Source organism: Anas acuta, chromosome 27 (genome assembly GCF_963932015.1).
Source record: "Anas acuta chromosome 27, bAnaAcu1.1, whole genome shotgun sequence".
Taxonomy (NCBI): Eukaryota; Metazoa; Chordata; class Aves; order Anseriformes; family Anatidae; genus Anas; species Anas acuta.
In genome coordinates, this window is record NC_089005.1 from 4,480,489 (window position 1) to 4,505,693 (window position 25,205).

The following is a 25,205-nucleotide window of genomic DNA, read 5'->3' on the forward strand; positions in this document are numbered from 1 at the left end:
GGGGGTCCCAGGGGGTGCGGGTGCCGGGGGGGTCCCACTGTCCCCAGGGATCCCGGGGGTCCCCAGCCCCACAGTACCGGGGGGGGGCACCCACAGCCCCCCCCCCCCCAGAGGCCCCCTCCCCTCTGCGCAGCCTCAAAACAGCCGGGGGGGGGGGGGGGCCAGGTATGGGGAGGAGTGGGGGGGGCACATCTCCAGCGCCCCCTCCCCTCGGGGGGGCGGAACTGTGGGGGAAAAAATAAACCCGAAATGCCCCCAAAATGCCCCAAAACGGGACGGGGGGGGGGGGGGGGGGGGGGGGGGCGTGGGGCAGGGGGCGGGGCGAGGCTCGGAGGGGGCGGGGGCGATGAACAGAGGGGGCGGGGCTTGGGTGAGCGAGGGGGCGGGGCGAGGAGAGGAGGGGCGGGGCTATGCGCGGAGGGGGCGTGGCCAAACCAAAAGGGGCGTGGCTACCACAGGGGGCGTGGCCTTCCCACCGCAGGGCGGGGCGGGGCGGTGCCCATCAGGGGGCGGGGCGATGGGGAGAGGGGGCGGGGCTAGGCGGTCCCAGGGGGCGGGGCGAGGGGCGGGGCTACGGGAAGGGGGCGTGGCCTCGGCGGGGCGGGGCGGGGGGGCCGGGAGCTGCCATGGCGCTGAACCTCAGCAAGAACGGGCGGGCGCTGCAGGAGGCCTACGGCAGGGTGGTGGCGGCGGGGAGCAGCACCGACTGGTGGGGGGGGGCACCGGGATTGGGGGGGGGCACTGGGATTAAGGGGGGGGGGTGGGGGGGAGGGGAAGGGGAGGGGCTGGGGGGAAATGGGGGAAATGGGGGAGGGGGGGGGAAATGGGGGGAGGGGAGGGGAAGTGAAAGTGAAAGTGTGGGGGGGGCAATTGGGGGGTGGGGGGGGTTGGGGGGGCACAGGGGGGGGTGGGAGGGGTGGGGGGTGGGGGAGGGGGTGGGGAGGAGAAGGGGGGGAGGGGGAGTGGGGAGTGTGGGGGGGTTGGGGGTGCCTGGGGGGGGGGAGGTACCCATGGGGAGGGTTTGGGGGGGTGGGGGGGTGCAGGGGGTTAGGGCTGGGGGGTGCACGCGGGGGGGACTCATAGGTGAGGGCACAGGGGGGCTGTGGGGTGGGGGGCAGGGGGTAGGGGCTGGGTGGGGGGTGCACAGAGGTCGGGGTGGGGGGGCCGTGGGTCACCCCCCCCCCCTCCTCCCCCCCCCGGGGTGTCCCGCAGGGCCCTGTTCACCTATGAAGGCAACAGCAACGACCTGCGCGTGGCCGGCTGCGGGGGTGAGCGCGGGGCACGGCCCCCCCCGGGGATAGGGACGTGGGCACCCGGCTCTGCCCCCTGCCCCCCCCAACCCCCCCCCCTTGGCCCTGGCTGTGGTTCCCAGGCTGGGTCCTGCCGGTGCCGCCCGTCCCTGCCGGGCCCCTTCCTTCCTGCTCCGCCTGCGCCTCGCACAGGGGGCACGAGGAGCTGGGGGGGGGCAGGATTTAGGGCTGGGGGCTTTTGGGTGCGGGTCTGAGGTTCCCCACGCCCCCTCCATCAGAGCATCGGATGCCTCTTGTTGGCCATCAATATTTTATCGTGGGGAGGAAGGAGAGCTCCGGGCTGAGCAGGATGCTGCCGGCGAGCACCAGCCCGCTTCCTGCTCTGCTGGGCTTAAAGGAGGAGAGATCCTCGCTGGTGGGCTTGGTTTTGGGGATGAAAGCGGGGTTTTTGGGTGATTCCCAATTAGGGGGGGGGCTGCGGGGCTGGGCAGGAGGTGCCGATGTCTGTGGGCGCACCCCAGCCCCGCTCCTGCCCTGGCACAGATGGGGGCCTGGAGGAGATGGTGGAGGAGCTCAACAGCGGGAAGGTGATGTACGCCTTCTGCAGGGTGAAGGACCCCAACTCCGGCCTGCCCAAATACGTCCTCGTCAACTGGGTGAGCGGGGACGGGGACAGGGGGACACCTCGGGGACCTCCCCTGGTGCCAAAAAACGCCTGGTGGCCAAAAAACCCACCGGGTGCCCCGCAGCCAGGCAGCACCGAGGTCCCCAAATGGGGACGGTTTTGCAGCCTAGACCCAAGGTGCTGCTGCTGGAGAGACCCCCGTGGGCTGGGACCCCCCCGTGGGCTGGGACCCCCCCGGTAAGCGGGTGCCGATGGTTTCCCTTGCAGACGGGCGAAGGCGTCAACGACGTGCGGAAAGGAGCCTGCGCCAACCACGTCAGCACCGTCGCCGGCTTCCTAAAGGTCCGGTGGGCTCCCGGTGCCCCCCAACCCTTGCCATGGGGTGGACCCCGAAGGTGCCACCTCGGGGCCACCCCCCTGAGCCGGGGCTGTCCCCGCGCAGGGCGCGCACGTCACCATCAACGCCCGTGCCGAGGAGGACGTGGAGCCCGAGCTCATCATGGAGAAGGTGGCCAAAGCCTCGGGGGCCAACTACAGCTTCCACAAGGAGAGCGGCCGCTTCCAGGACGCCGGACCCCAGGCTCCCGTGGTGAGTTGGTGTTAGGAGACGCCCGGGATCAACTCAGAGACGTCCTGCCGTGCCGTGATGTGCCGGGCATGGGGCTGCACGGAGCTCGGGGTGGTTTTTTTTGGGGGGGGGGGGGGAGCTCAGGGGTTTTGCTCAGCCCCACCACGCTCTGCCGCCCTGCAGGGCTCCGTCTACCAGAAGACGAACGCGATGTCCGAAATCAAGAGGGTGAATAAGGATAACTTCTGGGCCAAAGCCGAGGTGAGTGCCGTGCAGCCGGGCTGCTCTCTGCTCGCCGAAGCCAAGCTCCGGGGCTGGGGGCTGTGGAGCCGACCCGAGCGCGTGTCCCGGCAGAAAGACGAGGAGAACCGGCGGCTGGAGGAGAAGAGGCGGGCGGAGGAGGAGCGGCAGCGGCTGGAGCGCGAGCGGCGCGAGCGGGAGCTGCAGGAGGCGGCGGGGAGGGAGCAGAGATACAAAGCCCGCTCCAACGAAATCGAGGCCCAGAAGTGAGTCCCTGGGGGCTGGGACATGTCCCCAGCTCGCGCTCCCGTGACACAGCGGGAGGTGCAGGGGGGACCCTCCGGGGCCATGTGTCCTGTGTCCGTGTCCGTGTGTCTGCCCTCCCCGGGGCTGGGGAGGCTCCGAGCATCGCTCCCCGCGGGCAGAGCCTTCCCCAGCTCCCTGGGGCAGCTCCTGCCGTGCTGTCCCCGTCCCCACGTGGCCGCGGCACTAAGCACCGCTGTCCTTTTGTCACCCTGTGTCACCGCAGGAGGCTGCAGCAGGAGGCGGAGAGGAGGGACAGGGAGCAGCAGCAGCGGGTGAGCAGCAGCGCCGGGCTCTCTGAGGGTCTCGGGGTGCCAAATCCAGGGGGTGCCCCCCCTGTTTGCCCACTGCACCCCCCATTGTCCCCATTTCTGTGGTCCCAGGGGGGTGGCCCCATGTCACCGACCCCTCCTGTGCTACAGAAGGAGCAGGCGGAGGAGGAAGAGGTCCCGAGCAGCGGAGAGGCTTCAGGAGGAGCGAGTCGGTGGAGAAAGCCCAGGTGCGCACTGCTGGGGGGGAACCGCGCTGGGGGGCTGCTCCCGGCCCCTCTGCCCCTTCCAGCCCCCCCAGACCCTGCTTAACCCCTGGTTCCCGTGCAGGAGGCAGCGTCGCTGATCGCACAGAGGGCAGTGAACCCCCGGGACATCTTCAAGCAGAAGGAGAGGTCGGCACCCGGGGACACGGCAGCTGCTGCCCAGCCAGGTGGGCACGGGGGGGCTCCTGAGGCGGGGGGGGGAAGCGTTAACACCCGAGGCTGCTGTATCCACACCCCGCTGTACCTGGGGAGCTTTAGATTTCTTCTTTTTTGTAAATGAGACGTACTAATGCTGGAAAGGAACCCAGCCTGGCTGCCTGCCGTCCCGCCCGGCTGCTCGCGCGCAGCCGACGAGCCCGAGCTGCTCCGCGGGGCAGGAGCCAGGAAGTTGAGAAACCCAAGCTGAGGCTGCAGCCGAGGAAGCTGCTGCAAACACGTGATGTGCCCGGGCCAACATCCCCCCCCCCAGCAGCCCAGCCCCCAGAAAACGACTCGAATTAACCCACAGTAACTCCTGTTCCCCGGTTTTGCGGAAGGAGCGCGAGCGCACCTCGGTGGCGCGGCCCCGTGCTTGTTTGCGCTTGGAGGCACCGATGGGCGAGATAAGAGCAGCAGGAAAATCCCCGGGGAGCTGGCGCCGCCGGCCTCCGAGCTGCTCTGCTTCCCCAACACCACGTCAGTGCTGGTTTCGTGTCTGCTCGGCTGCGGCGCTGCTGTAACCAGTCGACAAACTTGTTTTTTGCAAGAGGGACTGGAGCTGGAAAATCCTGCTGGGGAGGCGAGCCCGGCGGCGAGCAGGCGGTGAGCGAGGGGTACCCGAGCCCCCTCCTCGAGCACCTCCGTCTCCTTTTGCAGGCAAATTGCGCAGCCCCTTCCTGCAGAGGGAGGCGAACGCGGTGCCCAGCCCCGGCCCCCCGGCGCGGGAGACGCCGCCAGCATCGCCGGTGCCCGCTGCAGGTGCGTGCCCTCGCTGCCGGGCCGAGCAAAGCTTCTCGCCGCGCCTCTCCAAAGTGTCCCCGGAGCTGGCAGCGCGTTCTGCTCGGTTTCTGCCTTGTCCCCATCTCCCTGCTCCTTGGCAGAGAGCAGGCAGGGTTTGGCTTTGGCTCGAGGTCTGCGGGTGATGCTGAAGCCAAGCGGGAGGATGGGGAGCAGAGGGGACAGAGCCGGGCTCCTTCCAGCCGTGCCCAGTGCCAGGCCCAGCGGTGCTGGGCACAAACTGGAGCCCTGAGGCTCCCACTGAGCAGCACGAAGCCCGTCCGTGCCGGGTGGGTGCCGGAGCCCTGGCACAGGTCCCCAGGGAGGTGCCGGAGCCTCCTCCTGGAGCCTTCGCACCCAGCTGGACGTGGTGCAGGGCTCTGGGTGGCCCTGCTGGAGCTGGGTGGCACCAGAGGGGCCCAGAGGTGCCCCCAGCCCCCCCCACCCCGCGGCTCTGTGACCTCTCCTGGCTGACTGCTGGCGTTCAGCCTCCAGCCAGGGCTCCACCATCCAGGCTGAGCCTTTCCCCGAGGCCGCTGCGGTCACCACTAGATGCTGCTCTTGGCCAAGGTCTCGGCGCCGGCCCCTTCCCCGCTGCTCACCGCAAGCAGCAGAGCCTGGCTATTTGCGTCTCTGGTATTTTAGGAAATGATGAATCTCGGGCAAGCTCACTCCGTTCCCCATCGGAAATGCCGCGTCTCGGCCTTGTTAGGGCTCCGCAGCCCCACGCTTTTCCCCGTCGCGGGGTTTGGGCTTGCTCAGCCCGCTCCTTGCAGCACGGGGACATCGGGGACAGCGGCAGGGGGGGAGCAGGAGGCGGGTTGGTGACACACGTTCCCCTTGCAGGGTACAACTCGAGCGCCCCGGAGCCCCCCGAGGACGAGGCCAATGTGTACGAGGAGCCGCCGGATGCCTCGGCCATCTACGAGGAGCCCCCTCAGGTTGGGTGGCACGGGCACGATGCCCCCCGAGCGTCCCCTTGGGTCCGAGCCCCGCTGATCCCCTCGGGGCTTTTTCTCCCCCAAACCTGCCCTTCTCTCCCTCCCGAAGGACCACGCTGATGGGGCCAAGTACGACTACTCGGCCGAGTACCAGCAGACGCCGGACCTGGCGGGGAAGGGGCTGTGTGCCCGGGCGCTCTACGACTACCAAGCGGGTACGGGCTGGGGGGGCTCCTCTGAAACGGGGGGCGCGGGGCCCAGAGCTGGGCAGGGCATTGCCCGTCCCCCTGCAGTGAAGGGGGACGGTGCCCTCCCTGCCTCCGAAAATCTGTTTCTCCCTCCTGTCCCGGGGCCAGCTTTGCCCGGATATTTGTAACGTCTGAGCTGTCCTGGCTTCCCGACAGCCCCGGCCGTGCCAGCAGCTGGGTCCCCAGCACCGAGGGGGGGACACCCGAGGCGGGTGGGGGGCTCGGGGCAGCCCCAGGGCTCGGGGCTGTTCCTCACTCCCCTCCTCTCCGTCTCCCTGCAGCTGATGACACTGAGATCTCGTTTGACCCTGAGAACATCATCACCAACATCGAGATGATCGACGAGGGCTGGTGGCGGGGCTACGGCCCCGACGGCCACTTCGGCATGTTCCCCGCCAACTACGTGGAACTGATCGAGTAAGGGGGGGGCGGCGGGGCCACGGCAGCTCCCGGCCCCCCCGGGAGCACTCGGCTCCAGCCTGGTTCTTCCAAGCAGTGCGTGGCTTTCCTTCCTTCCTCCCTTCCTTCCTTCCTTTCTCCCTTCCTTCCTGCCTTTCTGCCTTCTCTCTGAGTGACGTGCCATGGCCCTGAGACCCCTGACCCTGGAGCCCCCATAAATGCCCCCCCGGGGGCGCTGGCAGAAGCCCCCTGGCTCCGTCCCGGCGCGGAGCAGCCGCGTGCCCCGCGGGCTCCCCTCCCTTCTGGCCCCTCGTGCGGTCCGACCCCTCGCAGGGAGCCCAGAGCTGCAGCCAGCGCTCGGCTTCCCGGCCGGGGAGGAGATCAAACGAGGCCAAGGTGGGGGATTTTAGCAAAAGCTGTGAGCGAGGCCCCCCCCCCACTGCGTGCCCCATTCACTGTGAACAAGGAAGAGCCCGGTCCGGCTGCCGCCTTCCTCTCGGTCGCCTCCAGCTCCTTTCCCTGGTGTTGCTTTTGGAACAGGCTGTGACGGGTTTTACCACGGGTTTTAGTGATGCTGGGGCCTCTCGTGCCCCCCCCCCGGGTCAATAAAAGGGCTTTTCTTTGGTGACGGCTGCACAGGACCCGGCCGTGCCCCTGCTGCTCTGCGCCACCATCGGGGTCCCCGCTCTGCGCACCCCTCGCCCCGCGTCCCGTGGTTAATCCCCACCCCTGCGTGTTGAGGCTTTTCAGCGTGATTTGGGGTGAAATGGCGGTGTTTTGGCACAGGGCTGGCAGAGGGCATGGGTTTTTAACGTCAGCCACCGGCGCTAACGAGAGCCCTTCAAGAAGGGGAAGCTGAGCTGGGCGTGGGGCTCGGTGCTGGTTTTGCAATGGGTGAGGAGCTGGGTTTGTGCGCCAGGGGGTGAGGGCAGGGATAATGAGGTGGCTAATTAGTATTGCTGCTGGAGATGAGGCTAACGAGGGAGCGAGGTTTGCTCAGAAGAGCAGCCAGAGACCAAAGCTGGAGTGAGCAGTGGGGGGGGGTCTGGGTGCACAGGGGGACTATGGGGGCGTTTTGGGGACCTGGGGACACTGAGAGCAAGGGGGGTGCAGGGGACACGGGGACAGCAGGGTGTGGGGACAGCAGGGTGAGGGAACCTCGAGGGGGTGCCCCCACAGCCCCTTTGCCTCCCTGTCACCTCAGCACCCATGGGTGCTGCCAGGCCCCAGGGTGCCATGGCCACTGTCACCCCCCGCTGTCCCCAGCCCCTCATCTTCCTGCCCCCCGGGCTGGCAGTGGGACACGGGGCTCAGCATCGGGCCTTTATTTGCCAGGGCACGGGTGCAGGAGGGGGGTGGCACGTGAGCACGGCAGTGACGGGGCACGGGGGTGGCACGGGGACGGGGAGTGGGCACGGGGCAGGGTGGAGGTGGCAGAGGTACAGCAGCAGAGCGGGTGGGGAGGGGGGTGGCAGGGGACAGGCGTGGGCACGGGGACAAAATGGGCTTGGGGACAGCAGGGGATGGGGCATGGGGGTGGCAGCGGCGTGGGGATGGGGTGGCACCAATGGCACAGGGGTGGAGATGGGGGGGGGCATGGGGGTGGCCTGGCCTTGGAAATGGCCCGGGGGTGGTGGCAGGGGGACGTCCTGTCCCCACGGTGTCCCCCCCTCACTTCCAGTTGGTGAAGAACTGCTTGAAGAGGGGCGTCTCGCGGCCCTGCGGCAGGATCTCCACCTGCGGGATGGGGACACGGTGGGCACGGGGGACGAGGGGACGTCACTGTGGCCCCCCCCCAACCCTCCTGTGCCCACCTGCGTGCGGGGCGAGTAGCCCATGCGGGCGATGGTCTGCTCGGCCACGCTGAGAGCCGCCTGGCGCTCCTGCTCGTTGGCTTTGCGCCCTGCGGACGGGGACGTCAGCTGGGGGGCCCCGTCCCCTGCCCTGTCCCCATCCCCGTCCCTGTCCCCAGGCACCTTTCCACACGTAGACCTTTCCCCCGGCGCCCGTGTCCAGCACGAAGCAGTCGTCGGGGCAGAGCAGGCTCTGGCTGAAGGGGCTGCTCCTGGACACCTCGGTCAGGTCCATGCGCCCCGTCGCGTCCGACACCTGCGGTGGCCGGGGTGTCACCGCCGTGGTGCCACCACCAGGCCACCCCCGTGTCCCTCTGTGTGTCCCTGTGCCCCCTGCACCCACCACAGCGTGCCTTGGCCATGCCCAGCCCTATGTCCCCCCCCTACGGGGGCCACCCCAGCCTTGCCCGGCCCCATGGCCACCGCAGCGTGTCCCAGCTGTGCCCAGAGGTTTGTGGGGTCACCTGGAGACCTCCAAAGCTCACCATGCTGAGCCCCGTCACTGTCCCGTGTCCCCAAATGCCACATCCACAGCTCCCGGATACCTGCAGGGATGGGGACCCCCCCACTCCCCCCGCAGCCCCTTCCAAATCTCAACCACCCCCCATGTGCAGAAATTCCTCCTGACGCCTGATCCAAACCCCCCTGGTGCCACGTGCGCCCATGCCCTCACGTCCCTCTCACTTGCCAGCAGCCCCCATCCCCTCGGGACCACCACAGCACCCCCAGCCCGTGCCCAGCCCCTTGCCTTGTAGAGGACGGCCGTCCCCGCGCTCTGGTCGGCCACCGCGTCCTCCTCGGGGCTGCCCTCCTGCAAGCTGGGCTTGGGGCCCAGCACCTGTGGGGTGAAGGCACGGCGTGACAGAGCCCCAGGGGGGGCACCCACGTCCCCTCGCCTCCCCAGGGCACCCACCTGCAGCATCTCCGGTGGCTCCTCGCCGTCCACCACCACCTCCAGCCGGGCCTTGCCACCCCGCTCGCCGTCCCGGATGGCCGCCGCCAGCTCCTGGGCACGGCTGCGCTCCAGCACGTTGCAGCGAGCCCCGCACCAGGTGAAGATGGTCTGGGGACACCGAGAGGGACGGCGGTGACAGGACTGCCCCGCACCAGCCCCGGGGTCACCGTTATGCAGAGGGTGTCGCCGGGTTGGGGCTGGTCCAGGGGGACGCCCAAGGGACACCCAGAGGGACGGACAGACAGCCACATGGATAACCGATGGGTGGGTGGACAGATGGACGGACGGACAGAGGAGGTGCCCCAGTGGATGCCCAGGACAGAGGAACAACCCAGCAGACTGATGGTGAGAAGGACAGACAGACAGCCCAACAAATGGACACCCAGAAGGACAGACAGACACTCGGATGGATGGATGGATGGATGGATGGACGGACGGACGGACGGACAGACGGACAGACAGGCCTAGGGATAGATGAGATGCTCCAATGGATGCCCAGAAGGACAGAGGAACAACCCAACAGACTGATGGTGGGAAGGACAGACAGACACCCCAACAGCTGGACACCCAGACGGACAGGAGGACACCCCCACAGCCATGTTCAGGACAGACAGATATGGCCACCCAGGACAGGTGGACACCCAGAAGAACAACCAGACGGAAACCTACGGACACGTGGACACCTGGAAGGTCAGACAGACACCCCTAGGGAAAGACAGACACCCCGACAGACAGACAGACACCCAGAAGGACAGGTGGACAACCCAACACTCTGCTATGGATGGAGAGACGCCCCGAGGGGCTGATGGCCCCCCATGGCCATATGGACACCCAGACGGACACGGGGCACTTGCACCAAGCAGGAAGGGTCTGGGGGCCGGGGCCGGGGCCACCCACCTCACCCAGGTCGAGGACGAAGCAGTCGCCGGTGTTGAAGCTGGCCCAGCTCAGGTCCCGCTCGGTCGCCCGAATTTTCTTCCTGCCCTTCACCTGGTAGAGCCGGCGCACGGGGCCGGGGCCGGCGCTGGGGCGCACGGACCTGAAGGCCGAATCCACGCCGCCCTCCTGCAGGCACAGGGTGCTGAGCACCCAGCGGGGACACCGACCCCTAGGGAGGGGTGGCCAGGGCACCCATGGGGGGTGCCGAGCACCTAGGAGGGGTGCTGAGCACCCAGCACGGAGACTGGGCATCCGGAAAGGATGCTGAGCGCCGTGGTAGGGATGCTGAGGGCTTCAGGGGAGGTTCTGAGCACCCAGGGGTGATGCTGAGCACTGCGGGTGGGCAGCACCCAGCAGGGACGCCACGTGCTTGGTGGGGAGCAAAAGGGGTGGGGGGAACACTGGGGGCATCCTGCGCACCCACCATGGATGCACAGCACCCGTTTGGGAAGCCCAAACACCCACCGGAGTTGCCCAAGCACCCATATGGGATGCCCAGCACCCACTGGGGATGCCCAGCACCCCCCTGGCACCCTCGGTGTCCCGAGGCCCCGTACCTGGTAGGTGACGCCGCGGGGGAAGTACTCCATGAACTCGTCGGATTCGTTGCCCTGCACCTCGCGGTGGGTGACCGGGCGCTCGCCCAGCGCCGCGTTCAGCTGGGTGCAGAGGAGGGCGCAGGCACCCTGCTCGTCCTGCGACGCCTCCCGGCCTGCGGCAGGGAACAGGGGGGGCTCAGCGGGACCCCCCCACATCCCCACACACGTCGTGTCCCCCCCTTACCCCGTGCTCACCGATCCAGAGGTGCAGGTGGGCTTGCTCCTCGGGCCCCAGGTGCAGCACCAGGTAGGCGTCCCCCGAAAAAAAGGTGCCCCAGGACGCCTCCGGCACCGGCACCGGGCGCAGCTTCTCCACCCGCCAGATGTGCAGCCCCGGGCGGGTGGGCACGGGGCCGAAGGGGGAGCCGCTGCGGGGAAAGGGGGGGGGCGTCAGAGGGGGTTTGGGGAGGGGAGAGGGATTTTTTTGGGGGGAGGTCGGTACCTTTTGGGGAGCGCCGTGTACATGGTGGCGGGGAGAGCGGCGGGCTGAGAGCGGGTGGTCCTGTGGGGAGAGGGGACGTGGTGATGGACAGACGGACAGCCGGGAGGACAGACGGACAGCTGGCAGGAGGGGTGGGCACCCCAACGGGGAGGTGGGCGCCCCGACGGACAGACGGACACCCCCGTGAGGACAGACAGACAGACAGACAGCCCGACGGACAGACTGCGCCTCGACGCACAGCCGGACAGACGGACAGGTGGGGAAGGCGGACACACCCCGACGGACGGACGGACACCTGGGGGGGACAGACAGACAGACACCCCAGCAGCCAGAAGCCCCGCGGGGCAGGGAGCCCCCAGGGGCGGACAGACAGACAGACGGACAGACGGACAGGTAGATGGACAGACAGACGGACAGACAGACGGACGGACATCCCCATGGGCACACACCCTGCCTGCGGGCACCCCAAAAGACACCGCCCCCCCCCCCTCTTCCCGGACAGACAGACGGACCCCCACCCCCCCAGACAAGTGGACACCTGGACGGACGGACGGACAGCTGCCCCGACGGACAGACGGACACCCCCCGGACACCCCCCGAGCCGTGGGACACGCGGAAGTCGGGGCCGGGTGGCGCTGACTCAGGCGGCAGGAAAGGGTGGGGACGGCGGGGGGGGGCCGGGCCTGTCCCCGCGTGTGTCCCCCCCCCGGGGCTCTGCTGATGCCCTGGAACCCCGACGGGGGGGTCGCTGTCACCCGTTGTCCCCAGGGGGGTCCCGGCCCCCTGCTCCTCTTGGGGCTGGTCTGGGGGGGCTGGACTGGGAAGGGGGGGGATGCGCTGGGAGGGGCTGAACTGGGAGGGGCTGTACTGGGAAGGGGGGGGTGTACTGGGAGGGGCTGTACTGGGAAGGGGGGGGTGTACTGGGAGGGGCTGTACTGGGAACTGAGAGGTGTACCTGAGGGGTGGCACTAGGGGTTGTACTGGGGGAACTGTACTGGGAGGGAATGTACTGGGAACTTGGTGGGGGGGCTGCACTGGAGGAGCTGTACTGGGAACTGGGAGGCTATACTGGGAGCTGCACAGGGGGCTGTACTGGAAACTGGGGGAGTATAGTGGGAGCTGTACTGGGGGTGCACTGCATGGGGGCTGCAACAGGAGGGCTATATTGGGGGGAGGGTCTACATGGGGGGGCGTACTGGGAGCTGCACGGCACGGGAGCTTAATGTGGAGGGGTGCTGCACCGGAGTGCAGTGGGAGGCACTGGGCGGCACTGGGAGGCACTGGGCGGCACTGGGCAGCACTGGTTGCCGCAGGGCAGCCCCCCCCCCAGCAGCCGCCCCCGCCGCAGCGTGTCTGGTCGGTGACTCACGGCCGGGCCGGGGGCCACACGTGTGCCGAGCGCGGGGCTCAGCACGGCCACGTGGCCCAGCCCGGTCACCGTGGGGCCCGGGGAGCCTGCGGGATCCTGCCGGGGCCTGGCGCGGTGCTGGGCCGGTAGGAACGGGGCACGCGGTGCCGTGAGGCCTGTCCGAAGCGGCTCTGGGTGACGGGGACAGCCCGGTGCCACACGCTCGGTGGCCTTGGCGTGGCCGTGCCGTGCCCATGTGGTGCCGGTGCTGGGTCCCGTGCCGGTGCCGCGCTGGTTCCTGCACAGAGCTGGTGCCGAGGCAGTGCCAGGGCTAACTGGTACTGGTCCTGCACGGTGCCGGTACCGGTGCCGAGGCAGCACGGCTCCTGCGTGGTGCCAGTGCCATGCCGTGCCAACGGTGTGAGTGCCAGCTGTGGGGCCAGGAGGTGCCAATACGGTGCCGGTGCCGGTGCCGTGCGGAGCCAACGCAGTGCCATGCCCACGCAGTGCCAGTGCCGGTGCCACGCAGTGCCAGTGCCGTGCCAATGCGGTGCCAACTCCGTGCTGGTGCTGTGTGGTGCCGGTGTGGTGCCGTGCCGTGCCGTCACAGCGCGGTGCCGGTGCTGTCCCCGTGCCAAGGTGATACCAACGCGGTGCCGGTGCCGTGCCAACGCGGTGCCAACTCAGTGCCAACGAGGTGCTGGTGCCATTCCCGTGCCATCCCCGTGCCGTGCCAACACGGTGCCGGTGCCGTTCCCGTGCCAAGGTGATGCCAACGCGGTGCCGGTGCCGGTGCCATCCCCGTGCCATCCCCGTGCCAACGCGGTGCCAACGCGGTGCCGGTGCCGTTCCCGTCCCCCCCCCAACCCTCCCCAAATCCCCTCCCGGTGCCGCCCCCGGCCCGCCCCCGCCCCTCCCCTGCCCTCCCCCGGTGCTCGGCGGGGCCGTGCCGGTGCTCGGCGGCGGCGGCGGCGGCGGCGGCGATGGCGCTGTCGGGGCCGCCCCGTTCCTGCCTCCTGCTGGCGGCCGCGCTGCTGCTGCCGCTGCCCGGGGCCGCCCCGGACCCAGCCGCGCCCGCGCTCACCGACGCCGAGATCGAGGCGTTCCTCAGGGGCTTCCTCGGGCCCGACGGGGACCGCGACGGCGACGGCGACGGGGACCGGGACGGGGATGGCACCGAGCCGGGCTTCGCCACCGAGCAGGGCACCGGCACCGGGCTGAGCACCGGTGAGGGGGGGGCTGCTGGGGCTGCCCGGTACCGGGAGGGAGCGGGGGAGAGGGATTGGGGAGGGGGGGACACGGGGGGAGCAGTGATGGGGGGCAGCGGGGGGGCAGCGGGGGGGGGTGCTGGGTTGGGAGTGCCCGGCCGGGGCTGTCCTGTCCCTGTTCCCCCCCCCCGACACGACCCGGCCCCCCCCAGACCCTCCAGGGCGGCTGCCGGAGCCCGAGGCGCCCAAGAAGGGCCGGAAGGAAAAAGCCCCAAAACCCACCAAAAAGCCCAAGGAGAGAGCGCGGGGCTCCAAGAAGGACAAGGACAGGGACAGGGACAAGGAGCGGGACAAGAGCAGGGACAAGAGCAAGGACGGGGACAAGCCCCCCAAGAAGCCCAAGGAGAAGACCCCAAAAGGCTCCGAGAAACCCCCCAAAGGCTCCGAGAAACCCCCAAAAGGCTCCAAGAAGCCCAAGGAGAAGCCGCCCAAGGAGAAGCCACCCAAGGAGAAGCCACCCAAGGCCACCAAGAAGCCCTCGGGCACGAGGCCCCCGGAGCCACCGGACACCCCCTGGGAGCCCCCCGTGGCCCCGCACCCCCCGCGGGGCGAGGACAGAGAGGGGACGTCCCTGTCCCCAGGGCAGCCGCGGATCCCTGAGGAGGAGGAGGAGGAGGATGGCAGAGACCGAGGTGAGCGGGGGGACACCGGGGGTCCCGTCCTGTGCTGAGCACTTGTCACCGCGTCCCCTCGGCTCCCCACTGCTTTGTCCCCTGGGGGGGGAGCGCATGGCGTGGCCGGGGCCACCCCCATCCTGCCCCTTGTCCCCCCGTCTCCTTCCTCCCTGGGGTCCCCTCGCTGGGGGGTGGGCTGGGGGTGGGCTGGGGACGCCAGCGCTGCCCCCCCTCTGTGTGTCCCTGTCCCCAGGCGGGCTGGAGGAGCTGCCGACGGAGCGCTGGGAGCTGGGGGGGGAGGACTGGCACCCCCCTCCCGAGGCTGGTGAGAGCCCCAGGCCACCCGCTGCGTCCCAGTGCCACCTCCCGGCATCCCAGTGCCACCCTCTGATCCCCGGTGACCCCTCCCTGTGTCCCCACTGCCACCAGTATGATCCCTGTGTCATGTCCCAGTGACCTGCTGCCACCTCCCGGCATCCCAGTGCCACCCTCTGACCCGCAGTGCCCCCTCCCTGTGTCCCCAGTGCCACTCCCTGGTCCCCTCTGTCATCTCCCAGTGACCTGCTGCCACCTCCTGGCATCCCAGTGCCACCCCCTGTCCCCCCGTGTCCTCTTGCTGTGTCCCAGTGCCACCCCTCTGGTGCCACCTCCCCGTGTCCTGGTGCCACCTCCCTCCATCCCAGTGCTGTCCCCTGATCCCCAGTGCCACCTCCCTGTGCCTCGGGGCCACCTCCCTGTGTCCCTAGTGCCGTTCCCTGATCCCCCGTGTCACCTCCCAGTGACCTGCTGCCACCTCCCTGCTTCCCAGTGCCACCTCCCCGTGTCCCAGTGTCACCCCAGCATCCCAGTGCCACCACCCCACGTCCTGTCACCACCTCCCCTTGCCCTGCTGCCACCTCCCTGCCTCCTGATGCCACCGCAGCATCCCTGTGCCACCACCCCTGTGACCCCGGTGCCACCCCCCCGTGTCCCATGTCCCCGTGTCCCCCCCGCAGAGGTCCCCGCGGAGCCGGAGCCGCCGACGCTGGACTACAACGAGCAGCTGGAGCGGGAGGACTACGAGGACTGTACGGTGCCGGGGGGGGCAGGCGGGGACCGACGGGGTCCCCTGGGATGGCTGGGGGGGGGACACACACAGACGCGTCCCCCCCTTCCCCTCTGCCTCGCACCCCCTCAGTCATTGCCCCCCCCTGTCCCCAGTCGAGTACATTCGGCGGCAGCAGAAACCCCGCAAGCCCCCCAGCAGGAAGAAACCCGAGCGAGTCTGGCCCCAGCCGGAGACGCCACCACGTCAGTGCGGTGACAGGGGGACAAAAGGGGACAAAGGGGGCTGGCAGGGGGGGGTCCCCAGCCCCGGGTGGGGGGCGGCATCGTTTTGGGGCAGCCCAGGGCTGGGACGGGCATGGGGACAGCAGGGATGGATGGGGAGCATGTGAGGGGTGCAGGGGACGCCGTGGGGACACAGGGACCCCAGAGGGGCATGGGGACACCACAGGGGCTCGAGGGATCCCATGGGGACACGGGGGCTTATTCAGGAGCATGGGGACCCCACAGGGGCTTGAGGGATCTCAGGGGGATATGGGGACCCCATAGGGGCTTGAGGGGGCTTATGGGGACACGGGAGCTTATCCAGGGCCATGGGGACTGCAAAAGGGGCTTGGGGACCTCATGGGAGCTACAGGGGACAAAGAGGAGCCCATAGGGGCATGGTGAACCCTACGGAAGCACCGGAGACCCCATAAGGATACAGCGACCCCACAGAGGCATAAAGGACCCCACAGGGGCACCCCCAAACCCTCTTGCCACCCCCAGCCAAGCCGGAGGAGCCCCCTGCCCCGCTGCCTGCCCCCGTGACCGAGGGGGACTACGAGGAGGGCTTCGAGCGACCCGACTACGATGACCGTGAGTGATGAGCTGGGGGGGGACCAGGGCACCCCTGCCCCTGGTGGGGGCTCTGTGGGGCCGCGGGCTGGCCCCCCAGGTCCCAAAGGGGCGTCCCAGCCCTGTTCCCACCTCGCAGTGGACTACGGGCTGCCCCCGCCACCCAAACCCAAGAAGCAGCCGGAGAAAGAGGAGGAGATGGAGACGGACGAGGAGAAACTGAAACCCTGTGAGAGGCTGGGGGGTGGCACAGCACGGCCCCATAACTGTCCCTGTCCCCGTCCCTGTCCCCATCCCCATCCCCGACGGCCGCTCTCCCCTGCCAGGGAAGCCCAAGAAAGGCGGCGGCAGCAAGGAGGAGGAGGAGGAGACCTGGGTGGAGGAGAAAGGCCGGGACCGCAAAGGTGGGTGCGGGCGGGGGGCCCCGACCCCGTGTCCCCCCCACACCCCAGCCCTGCCCCCTCACCTCGCCCCCGTTTTCCAGGAAAACCCAAAAAAACAGGGGGGAAGAAGTGGGAGACGGACGAGGATGAGTGGGCACCGCCGGAGGAGAAGACAAGTGAGTGTCCCCGTCCCGGGGGGCAGGGGGAAGCAGTTACTGGGCTGGGGGGGGGGACACTGACGTTGTGCCATGTCCCCCCCACCCAGAGTGTCCCCCCATCGGGCTGGAGTCCCACCGCATCGAGGACGACCAGATCCTGGCCTCCTCCATGCTGCGCCACGGGCTGGGCGCGCAGCGCGGCCGCCTCAACATGCAGGTGGGCGCCCGTCCCCATCCCCGTCCCCATCCCCATCCCCGTCCCTATGTGGTGGCCCCCCCCATGCCACCTTTGCTGTCCCCTCGCTGTCCCCAGGCGGGCGCCAACGAGGACGATTTCTTCGACGGCGCGTGGTGTGCCGAGGACGACAGCCGTGCGCACTGGCTGGAGGTGGACACGCGCCGCACCACCAAGTTCACCGGCGTCATCACCCAAGGGCGCGACTCCCAGATCCAGTAGGGGGACGGGGGCAGGATGGGGAGGTGGGGGGGGGTGGCCCCGGGGCCAGCAGCAGGGCGGTGGGGGGGTGGCAGCCACCCCCCAGGCACCGTCCCCTTCCTCCCGCAGCGAGGACTTTGTCACCAAATTCTACGTGGGCTTCAGCAACGACAGCCAGAGCTGGACCATGTACACCAACGGCTACGAGGAGATGGTGCGTGGCCCAGGGGGGTGGCTGGGGGTGGCTCTGGGGACCCGCTGCCACCCCCACGTGTCCCCTCCCCAGATGTTTTACGGCAACGTGGACAAGGACACGCCGGTGCTGACCGAGTTCCCCGAGCCCATGGTGGCGCGCTACATCCGCATCTACCCGCAGACCTGGAACGGGAGCCTCTGCCTGCGCCTGGAGGTCCTGGGCTGTCCCCTCTCCAGTAAGAGGGGGGTGATGGGGGGGGGGACACGGCAGGGGGGTGGCAGCTGCTCGGTCCCCAGGGCCACATCGCCGTCCCCTCCACAGCCATCAGCAGCTACTACAGCCAGCAGAATGAGGTGACCTCCGCTGACAACCTGGATTTCCGCCACCACAGCTACAAGGACATGAGGCAGGTGAGCGCGGGGGCACCCCAAGGGGCAGGGGGGCACCGTCACCGTCCCCAGCCCATGTCCCAGAGCTCGCCCCTTGCGCCCTCAGCTCATGAAGGTGGTGAACGAGGAGTGCCCGACCATCACCCGCATCTACAACATCGGCAAGAGCTCGCGGGGGCTGAAGATCTACGCCATGGAGATCTCCGACAACCCCGGCGAGCACGAGACGGGTGAGGCAAAGCAGGGGACAGGGGGACACGGGGAGGGGACGGGGGGACACGGGGAGGGGGCGGCCGTGCCGTGACGCTGCCCGTCCCGCAGGCGAGCCCGAGTTCAGGTACACGGCGGGGCTGCACGGGAACGAGGTGCTGGGCCGGGAGCTGCTGCTGCTGCTGATGCAGTTCCTCTGCAAGGAGTACCAGGACGGCAACCCCCGCGTGCGGAGCCTGGTGACCGAAACCCGCATCCACCTCGTGCCCTCCCTCAACCCCGACGGCTACGAGCTGGCCCGCGAGGCGGTGAGCAGCGGGGACGGCACCGGGGTAGTGGCACCGGGGTGGTGGCACCGGGGTCATCGGCACCACCAGGGGCTCACCACCGGTCCCCGCCACCCGCAGGGCTCCGAGCTGGGCAACTGGGCGCTGGGCCACTGGACGGAGGAGGGCTACGACCTCTTTGAGAACTTCCCCGACCTGGCCTCGCCGCTGTGGGCAGCCGAGGAGCGGAAGCTGGTGCCGCACCGCTTCCCCAGCCACCACATTCCCATCCCGCAGCACTACCTGGAGGAGGACGCCACGGTGAGCAGGGGGCGCCCGGAGGGGTCTGTGGTGTTGGGGGGGCGAGGGGCCGGGTGTCACAGCCCCTGTGCCCAGGTGGCGGTGGAGACGCGCGCCGTCATGGCCTGGATGGAGAAGAACCCCTTCGTGCTGGGAGCCAACCTGCAGGGCGGGGAGAAGCTGGTGTCCTACCCCTTCGACGCGGCCCGGCCCCCCAGCGAGACCCCGGCCGCCCCGCGCCCCCCGGATGACTACGAGGACGACAACCCCGAGCTGCACGAGACCCCCGACCACGCCATCTTCCGCTGGCTCGCCATCTCCTACGCCTCGGCTCACCTCACCATGACCGAGACCTTCCGCGGGGGGTGCCACACGCAGGACATGACCGACTCCATGGGCATCGTGCAGGGGGCCAAGTGGCGCCCCCGGGCCGGCAGTAAGTGGGGGCCGTGCCGTGCCAGCGAGCCGCCGGGTGGGCGAGGGTGACCGCGTGCCAACGGGCCCTCGGCTGGGTTTTTGGCAGCCATGAACGACTTCAGCTACCTGCACACCAACTGCCTGGAGCTCTCCGTCTACCTGGGCTGTGACAAGTTCCCGCACGAGAGCGAGCTGCAGCAGGAGTGGGAGAACAACAAGGAGTCGCTGCTGACCTTCATGGAGCAGGTAGGCGCGGGGCCGTGCGTGTGCCAGGAGCCGGGGTTTGCCCCGCCAGCTCCACGCGCTCCCCTCGCCCCCTTCCTCCGCGCAGGTTCACCGCGGCATCAAGGGCCTGGTGACGGACCAGCAGGGAGAGCCCATCGCCAACGCCACCATCGTCGTGGGGGGCATCAAGCACAACGTCAAGACAGGTAGGGGGACGGGGGGAGGCGAGGGCGCCGCGGCCCCGCTCTGCAGCCCCCCTCTCACCTCCCCTCGCCGTCCGCAGCCAGCGGCGGGGATTACTGGCGCATCCTGAACCCCGGCGAGTACCGCGTGTCGGCCCGCGCCGAGGGCTACAACCCCAGCGTCAAGACCTGCAGCGTCTTCTACGACATCGGGGCCACCCAGTGCAACTTTGTGCTGTCGCGCTCCAACTGGAAGCGCATCCGCGAGATCATGGCCATGAACGGCAACCGGCCCATCCGCCGCATCGTGCCCGGCCGCCCCATGACGCCCCGCGAGCGCCTGCGGCTGCGCCAGCGCCTGCGGCACCGCATGCGGCTCCGGCAGCAGATGAGGCTGCGGCGCCTCAACGCCACCACCACCGCCCACAGCCCCACGGCCCCCCCGGTGCCCACCACGGCTCTGCCCAGCCCCTTCAGCAGCACCACCTACGCGCCCTGGAGCCAGGAGCCTCCCACCGCCGGCACCTGGGAGATGGAGACCGAAACGGAGGTGGTGACCGAGCTGGTGACGGAGACGGAGGCTTGGGAGGTGGGCACGGGGACGGAGCAGCCCTTCACCACGGCCGAGACCTACACCGTGAACTTTGGCGACTAGGGGACGCCCGTCCCCTCGCTCCTGCCTCCAGGCGCTCGCGCTTGGTTGAGTTTCGCCCGCTGCAGGCACCGCCACCCGCTTCCGCAGCACTCCTCGCCCGCGCCGGGCAGGCTGCAGCTCCCACCCGCCTCGCTTGCCAGGACCACGGCCACGCCACCCCAACACCTGCCCCGAAGGCCGGCAGCTGCAGCGCGTCCCCCGGGCTGGGCTCGGGTGAGGACGCATGGCCCCGGCTCCAGGGACCCGGCGGTGCCACCGCGGCCGGGCGAGGAGGACGCAGCCCGGGTCCCCGGCCCCACGGCTCAGCCGGGGCGGTCGCGCTCCCCAGGGCAGGGCCCTCGCGGCGCCGGCCCCAGTCCCCTCCACGCGGTTTTGTTACACGAATAAACCAAGCTGTATTGGTAGCAGCGCCACGTGGCTTCTCCCAGCGGCTGCTGGCCCCGCACCGCGGCAGCTCCGTGGTTCCGTGCGCCGGCAGAGTCCGTGCCGCGCCGTCACTGCCCGACCTCCATGTCCCCGGCATCGTCCTCGGCCCCGAAGCCGGAGAAGCTGATGGGCTGGCAGCTGAGGTCGCGCAGGTTGACCAGGCAGGCGGTCTGCGTGGTGCTGAAGGCGGGCACGGCCACCAGCAGGACACGCTGCCCCTCGTCCCCTGCGGGGACAGCCAGGCGTCAGGCGCCAGCCCCGCTGCAGCTGCGAGCGAGGCCGGGGCCGGGACTCACCCGTGATCACCTTGGACTGGAAGCGGGGTGCGCTGCCGCAGAAGTAGACGTGAGGGCACTCAGTGAGGATGAAGGGATCCGACTTGTAGAAGGGGTAGCAGGCTGCGGGGGCGGAGGTGAGAAGGGGAACCTGTCCCCGCAGCCCCCCACAGAGCGCTCGGAGCCCCGCAGCCCCCGCCTCGGGGCAGCACGGCGGTGCCCCCCCCTTACCCAGGGTGTCCGGCGCCGTGGGGCTGATGTGTCCCGCCCGCAGCGTCCACTCCAGGATCTCCAGGTAGTCGTCCATGCTGCTGTACTTGAAGATGTCACTGATGTTTTGCCCCGACGTCCCCAGAAACCTACGTTTTGGGGGAAGGAAGGGCAGCCCCGTGCTCGGTGCGACTTGTCCCCAACTCCCCCTTGTCCCCGGCGGCTGTCACAGCCCCGGTGGCACGTTGGTCCCCACCTGACGCCGTCCACGTCGGCCTGGTAGGGGTTGGTGACCAGCTGCAGCGTGGAGTAGGCGCTGGCGAGGGGCAGCATGCAGTGGTGCAGCGGCTGCTGCGGCAGCGTGTAGTTGGTGGGGTCGAACTCCCCGGGCATCACGTCCACGGGCACGGAGGTCTGCAGGGCACAGCGGGGGCTGTGGGGGGGGACCACCGCCCGCTCCCCCACGCCGAGGGGCTCTGGGGGCCGCTCTCCCACCCCGGCACCAGCATCAGGCCCTGGGCACTCACGCAGAGCTGCAGCAGGATCTCGTCCAGCATCTTCACGGCTTCCACGCTCGCAGCCTGCGTCTTCCTCGTCAAGTACCGGGCCTGCGGCGGCGGGGAGGCGGTGAGACCCCTCCACGTCCCCCCAAAACCCCGTGCCCAGCCCTTACCAGGCCCCCCCAGCACCTTGTGGAGGCTGTCCCGGCTCTGTGTGCTCTGGCTCAGCAGGTTCCCCGCCAGGATGACGCGGGAGATGAGCGCGGCGCAGCTCTGCTGGCCCTCGGCGCCCAGCTGCCCCGTCACCGCGTCCACCAGCAGCTGGGTGCCCAGCAGGGACTCGCCGCTGCCGCTGCCCAGCCCCAGCCCCGAGGCCAACAGCACGAACCTGGGCGAGGAGAGGGTGGGCAGCAGGGGGGGGAGCCTCTGGTGGTCCCCAGAGCGCCAGGACACAGCGGGGACACGATGGGGACGGGGTGGGGACGTGGTGGGGACTCACCTATCCGAGCTGGGGCCCACCCAGGGCAGGGGCTGTGGCAGCCCAGCGAAGCAGAGCTCTTCCACCAGGAAGCCGCCGTCCTCCTGCTCGCTGCCGTACACGGCGAGGATGGTGCCTGTGGCGGGGGGGCTCGGCGCTCAGCCGTGGCGGTGCCGGCGGTGCCCAGCCCGTCCCCAAGCGCCGTGCCCTACCTGTCACCAGCTTGGCCACCTCGATGTCCCCCACCAGCTTGATGCGCTGCAGCTCGTCCTCCAGGATCAGCTCGTCCGAGGGGTGCACGTACTTGGGCATGGGCGGCTGGGGCACCAGGTTGTGCTGCACAGGGGGACCCCACGAGTGGGGGGGGTGTTTTTTGGGGGTCCATGCAGGCGGGTGCAGCCCCCAGAAGAGGCCCGGCTGCCCTCGGGGCCGCCGTCCAGCTGCGTGCCTCTCGGGGCTGTTTCCACTTAGCGCTTCCCCGCGACGCCAGCAGCGCCGCGGCCGTCGGCCAAGGAGGAAGCGGCTCAGCCAGGGAGGGAGAGGCCAGCCCGGCCCCACCAGCCCCCCCCCGCGTCCCCGTCCCCCCCCCAGCTCCCCGGGGGGGCACGGTGCCGCCTCACCTCCTCGCTGATCTCCTGCAGGATGGAGGGCTGCAGCTGCATGGCCTTGAAGAGCGTCCCCACCACGCAGCAGCGCTCCCCTGCCCGCAGCTCGCACAGCTTCCGCAGCGCCACGCCGCTGCCTGCGGGGACAGGGGGGGGGGTCAGCCCCGGGGCCTCTTTCCCCCCCCCCAAAATGGGCACCGTTCCCTAAATTCATCCCAGAGCGAACGGCTCGTCCTGCTCCAGTGGGAACAACAGAAGGGGGAGGTCGAGGGAAGCCCCCCATGGCCAGGGACCCTCCCCATCCTCGCCCTGCTTCCAGCCCCCAGCCCTCGCACCTCGCCCCCCCATGTGGAAAACAGCTCGAGGAGCCCCCCCGGGGCTCGGGGATGGGGTTTTTGTCCCCACGGGGTTTGGGGACGGGGTCTGTCCCCGCAGGGGGGGGGGGCAAGGAGGGCAGCCGCGGGCTGGGAACGGCGTCAGCGCCGCCAGGAATGCGGAGGCTTTGGGGAGAAAGGAGGAAAAATTGGGAAAACAACCAAAAAACCCGCTCCGGCTGCTGGCTGCCAACGGGGTGGTTACGGGGGGGGGGGGCACATCCTCCATCCTCCCCCCACGGCCTCCCTGGCCAAAAAGCAGCCGGGGGCACGGCACGGTGGTGGCGTTTCGCCCCGCGGAGGAAGGAAGGAGGCTGGGGGGCTGCCGGGGGTCGGGGTTTGGGTTTTTTTTTTTGGGTTTGGGGGGGGTTTTTTGTGTGTTTTTTTTTTTTTGGGGGGGGAGGGGGGGCTCACCCCATCGCTGCTGCGCCCGCTGCGCCAGGCGGGGCCGCATGCAGAGCAGGCGGGCGGCGTAGAGGTGGGCGTACTGGCGGCTGAAGCTGCGCTCCCCCAGCAGGAAGGGCTGCGAGCGGTCGGCGAAGGCGCTGCCCGCCCGCGAGAAGGTGGGGGCCGGCCCCGAGGGGGGGGACAGCAGCGCCTGCGCCGGGGGGGCCGCGACCGATGAGAACATGGCCGGGCTGGGGGGGGGGGGAAAAAAGGAAAAAAGGAGAGTGAGGATCCCGAAATGAGCCCCGGATCTGTGCTGCCCACCCCCCCAGAAGCCCCCCCCCAGCCCCAAAACCCGCCTGGGACCCCCCCCCCCCCAAGGCCTGGCCCTTCTGTCCACCCCCCACCCCCCAAGCACACCAGCCCCCCCAGGACACCAGGACCCCCCCTCCAAACACTGGGACCCCCCCCCAAAAAAGTGGGACTCCCCCCATCACCAGGAGCCCCCCCCAGGGACACCACAACCCCCCCTCCCCAAGGACCAGGACCCTCCAGAAACCCCTCCCAGGGACCCCCACACACCCCTTGGGCCCCCCCCAAATATTCCTTGGGACCCCCCCCCACCAGAAGCCTGCCCCAGGACATCGGGACCCCCCCCAAACACCAGGATCGCCCCCCCCAGGACACCAGCAACCCCTTCCCCCAAACACTGGGACCCCCCCCCCAAACATCAGGACCCCCCAAAATCAAGTGCTTCCCCCCAGGACCCCCCACAAACACCAGGACCCCCCCAAACACCCCCCCTAAACCCCAGGACCTCCCAAAACCAACAGCCCCCCCCATACACCAGGACCCCCCTCCCTCAAACACCAGGACCCCTAAGACCGAGTGGGACCCCCCCAATCCACCCAGCCCCCCCCCCCGGGCATCAGGACCCCCCCCAAAACCAACCAGAACCCCCCCCAGGACACAGGGACCCCCCCCCTTCAAACACTGTGAGACCCCCCCTCAAACACCGCCCCCCCCAAAACAACCGGGACCCCCCCAGGGCGCTGGGACCCTCCCCCCCAAATACTGGGACCCCCCCCCCAAATACCAGCACCCCCCCCCAAAACACAGAGACCCCTCCCCTCAAACACTGCCCCCCCCCCCCAACCAACTGGGACCCCCCCTGTGCACCGGGACCCCCCCCAAAATACCGGGACCCCTCCCCAAAACGAACTGGGACCCCCCCCAGGACACCAGGACCCTCTTTGGGACACTGGGACCCCCACCCCAAAACACAGTGAGCCCCCCCCTTAACAAAGCCCCCCCCCCCCCCAAAACAAGTGGGACCCTCCCCGTGCACCGGGACCCCCCCCCCCAAATATCGGGACCCCCCCCAAACGAACCAGGACCCCCCCCAGGCCACCAGGACCCCCCCCAAAAACACAGAGAGCCCCCCCCTCAATCACCGCCCCCTCCCCCAAACCAAGCGGGACCCCCCCAGGCCGCACCCCCCCCCAAAATACCGGGACCCCCCCCCCCCCCAAATACCGGGAGCCCCCCCCCGGGGCACCGAGCCCCCCCCCTTAACCCCCCCGTGCCGTACGGGGTCAGAGGTCAGAGGTCAGGGGGCGGGGGGGGGCCCGGGCCCGGCTGCTCGCGGCGCGGAGGGGACCGGGGGGGGGGGGGAGGGAAACCAGAGGGGGGGGGGGGCGGGGAATGGCGGGAACCGGGCCCGGAAGCGGCGTAACCTCAAGGCGGAAGTGACGTCACGGCGGCGGGGGCGCCATGGCAACCGCGGGGGCGGTGGCGCCGTTCCCATGGCAACGGGGAGCGAGGCCTAGGCCCAAGGGGCTCAGCCCCCCCCCCAACCCCCCCCCCCGCTTCCTGCCCCGTGTCCGACACCTGAGAATTAATTTTTTTTTGGGGGGGGGGGGGCGGCGCCGCTCGTGTCCGTGCCCCCCCCCTCCGGGGGTTTGGGCCCCCCCCCATGGGGTCTGCGCCCCCCCCCCAGGGGGGTTTCGGGACCCCCACGGGTGCTGGGGGCCCCCCAGTAGTGTCAGTGCCCCCCCCCCACCCCGTTTTTTGCCCCCCCCTCCCGCGGGTTTTTGCCCCCCCCCGGGGGTGTCAGGGCTCTTATAGGTGTGTTGGAGCCCCCCCATGGG

The 25,205-nt window shown here is 69.8% G+C and overlaps 4 protein-coding genes across 5 annotated transcripts; 2 read left to right on the forward strand and 2 right to left on the reverse strand.

The window, feature by feature from the left end:
- Positions 1-554: 554 nt before the first annotated feature.
- Positions 555-6,725, forward strand: DBNL (drebrin like). The gene is given in 15 exon segments (XM_068662379.1): positions 555-709; positions 1,213-1,268; positions 1,794-1,906; positions 2,143-2,217; positions 2,318-2,464; positions 2,627-2,704; positions 2,798-2,949; positions 3,213-3,261; positions 3,409-3,435; positions 3,438-3,485; positions 3,586-3,688; positions 4,377-4,478; positions 5,343-5,437; positions 5,547-5,652; positions 5,967-6,725. Coding segments are annotated over 15 exon segments (1,374 nt in total). The 5' UTR covers positions 555-626; the 3' UTR covers positions 6,107-6,725.
- Positions 6,726-7,394: 669 nt separating this feature from the next.
- Positions 7,395-11,626, reverse strand: CAPG (capping actin protein, gelsolin like). The gene is made up of 10 exons (XM_068662380.1): positions 11,417-11,626; positions 10,873-10,934; positions 10,626-10,798; positions 10,389-10,543; positions 9,790-9,957; positions 8,851-9,000; positions 8,686-8,775; positions 8,061-8,193; positions 7,899-7,987; positions 7,395-7,821 (listed from the first exon to the last, which is right to left on the reverse strand). Exons 2-10 carry the CDS (start codon positions 10,893-10,895, stop codon positions 7,756-7,758), a joined length of 1,047 nt encoding a protein of 348 aa, XP_068518481.1. The 5' UTR covers positions 10,896-10,934; positions 11,417-11,626; the 3' UTR covers positions 7,395-7,755.
- A 1,521-nt stretch (positions 11,627-13,147) lies between these two features.
- Positions 13,148-20,204, forward strand: AEBP1 (AE binding protein 1). Of its 2 annotated transcripts, XM_068662366.1 has the most exons (21): positions 13,149-13,447; positions 13,641-14,120; positions 14,356-14,427; positions 15,098-15,169; positions 15,303-15,392; positions 15,915-16,004; positions 16,123-16,212; positions 16,310-16,387; positions 16,468-16,542; positions 16,632-16,741; positions 16,838-16,977; positions 17,090-17,174; positions 17,247-17,391; positions 17,478-17,566; positions 17,652-17,775; positions 17,867-18,063; positions 18,163-18,342; positions 18,418-18,757; positions 18,845-18,984; positions 19,070-19,169; positions 19,247-20,204. In XM_068662366.1, the coding sequence occupies exons 1-21, from the start codon at positions 13,204-13,206 to the stop codon at positions 19,798-19,800; spliced, it is 3,495 nt and encodes a 1,164-aa protein (XP_068518467.1). In that variant the 5' UTR covers positions 13,149-13,203; the 3' UTR covers positions 19,801-20,204. The 2 variants fall into 2 exon arrangements, with proteins under 2 accessions (XP_068518468.1, XP_068518467.1); XM_068662367.1 differs by lacking the exon at positions 14,356-14,427 and having other exon boundaries at positions 13,148-13,447.
- Positions 20,171-24,718, reverse strand: POLD2 (DNA polymerase delta 2, accessory subunit). Its single transcript, XM_068662377.1, has 11 exons — positions 24,647-24,718; positions 23,083-23,306; positions 22,310-22,431; positions 21,902-22,025; positions 21,711-21,825; positions 21,401-21,599; positions 21,239-21,319; positions 20,968-21,125; positions 20,733-20,860; positions 20,523-20,624; positions 20,171-20,452 (listed from the first exon to the last, which is right to left on the reverse strand). The coding sequence occupies exons 2-11, from the start codon at positions 23,297-23,299 to the stop codon at positions 20,295-20,297; spliced, it is 1,404 nt and encodes a 467-aa protein (XP_068518478.1). The 5' UTR covers positions 23,300-23,306; positions 24,647-24,718; the 3' UTR covers positions 20,171-20,294.
- Positions 24,719-25,205: the final 487 nt, after the last annotated feature.

What these genes read in the sequence shown, in the direction of transcription:
- CAPG (XM_068662380.1), bottom strand. Translation starts at nt 10,895, where the DNA reads ATGTACACGGCGCTCCCCAAAAG. An exon ending in TACACGGCGCTCCCCAAAAG is followed by an intron (nt 10,799 to 10,872) that starts GTACCGACCTCC and finishes CTTTCCCCGCAG; the next exon opens with CGGCTCCCCCTTCGGCCCCG. An exon ending in TCGTCCTCGACCTGGGTGAG is followed by an intron (nt 9,001 to 9,789) that starts GTGGGTGGCCCC and finishes CGGTGTCCCCAG; the next exon opens with ACCATCTTCACCTGGTGCGG.
- AEBP1 (XM_068662366.1), top strand. Translation starts at nt 13,204, where the DNA reads ATGGCGCTGTCGGGGCCGCCCCGTTCCTGCCTCCTGCTGGCGGCCGCG. An exon ending in GCGGCCGCCTCAACATGCAG is followed by an intron (nt 16,742 to 16,837) that starts GTGGGCGCCCGT and finishes CGCTGTCCCCAG; the next exon opens with GCGGGCGCCAACGAGGACGA. An exon ending in GGGCGCGACTCCCAGATCCA is followed by an intron (nt 16,978 to 17,089) that starts GTAGGGGGACGG and finishes TTCCTCCCGCAG; the next exon opens with CGAGGACTTTGTCACCAAAT.
- POLD2 (XM_068662377.1), bottom strand. Translation starts at nt 23,299, where the DNA reads ATGTTCTCATCGGTCGCGGCCCCCCCGGCGCAGGCGCTGCTGTCCCCC. An exon ending in GCCGGGACAGCCTCCACAAG is followed by an intron (nt 21,320 to 21,400) that starts GTGCTGGGGGGG and finishes CCGCCGCCGCAG; the next exon opens with GCCCGGTACTTGACGAGGAA. An exon ending in CCAGTCCAAGGTGATCACGG is followed by an intron (nt 20,453 to 20,522) that starts GTGAGTCCCGGC and finishes CTGTCCCCGCAG; the next exon opens with GGGACGAGGGGCAGCGTGTC.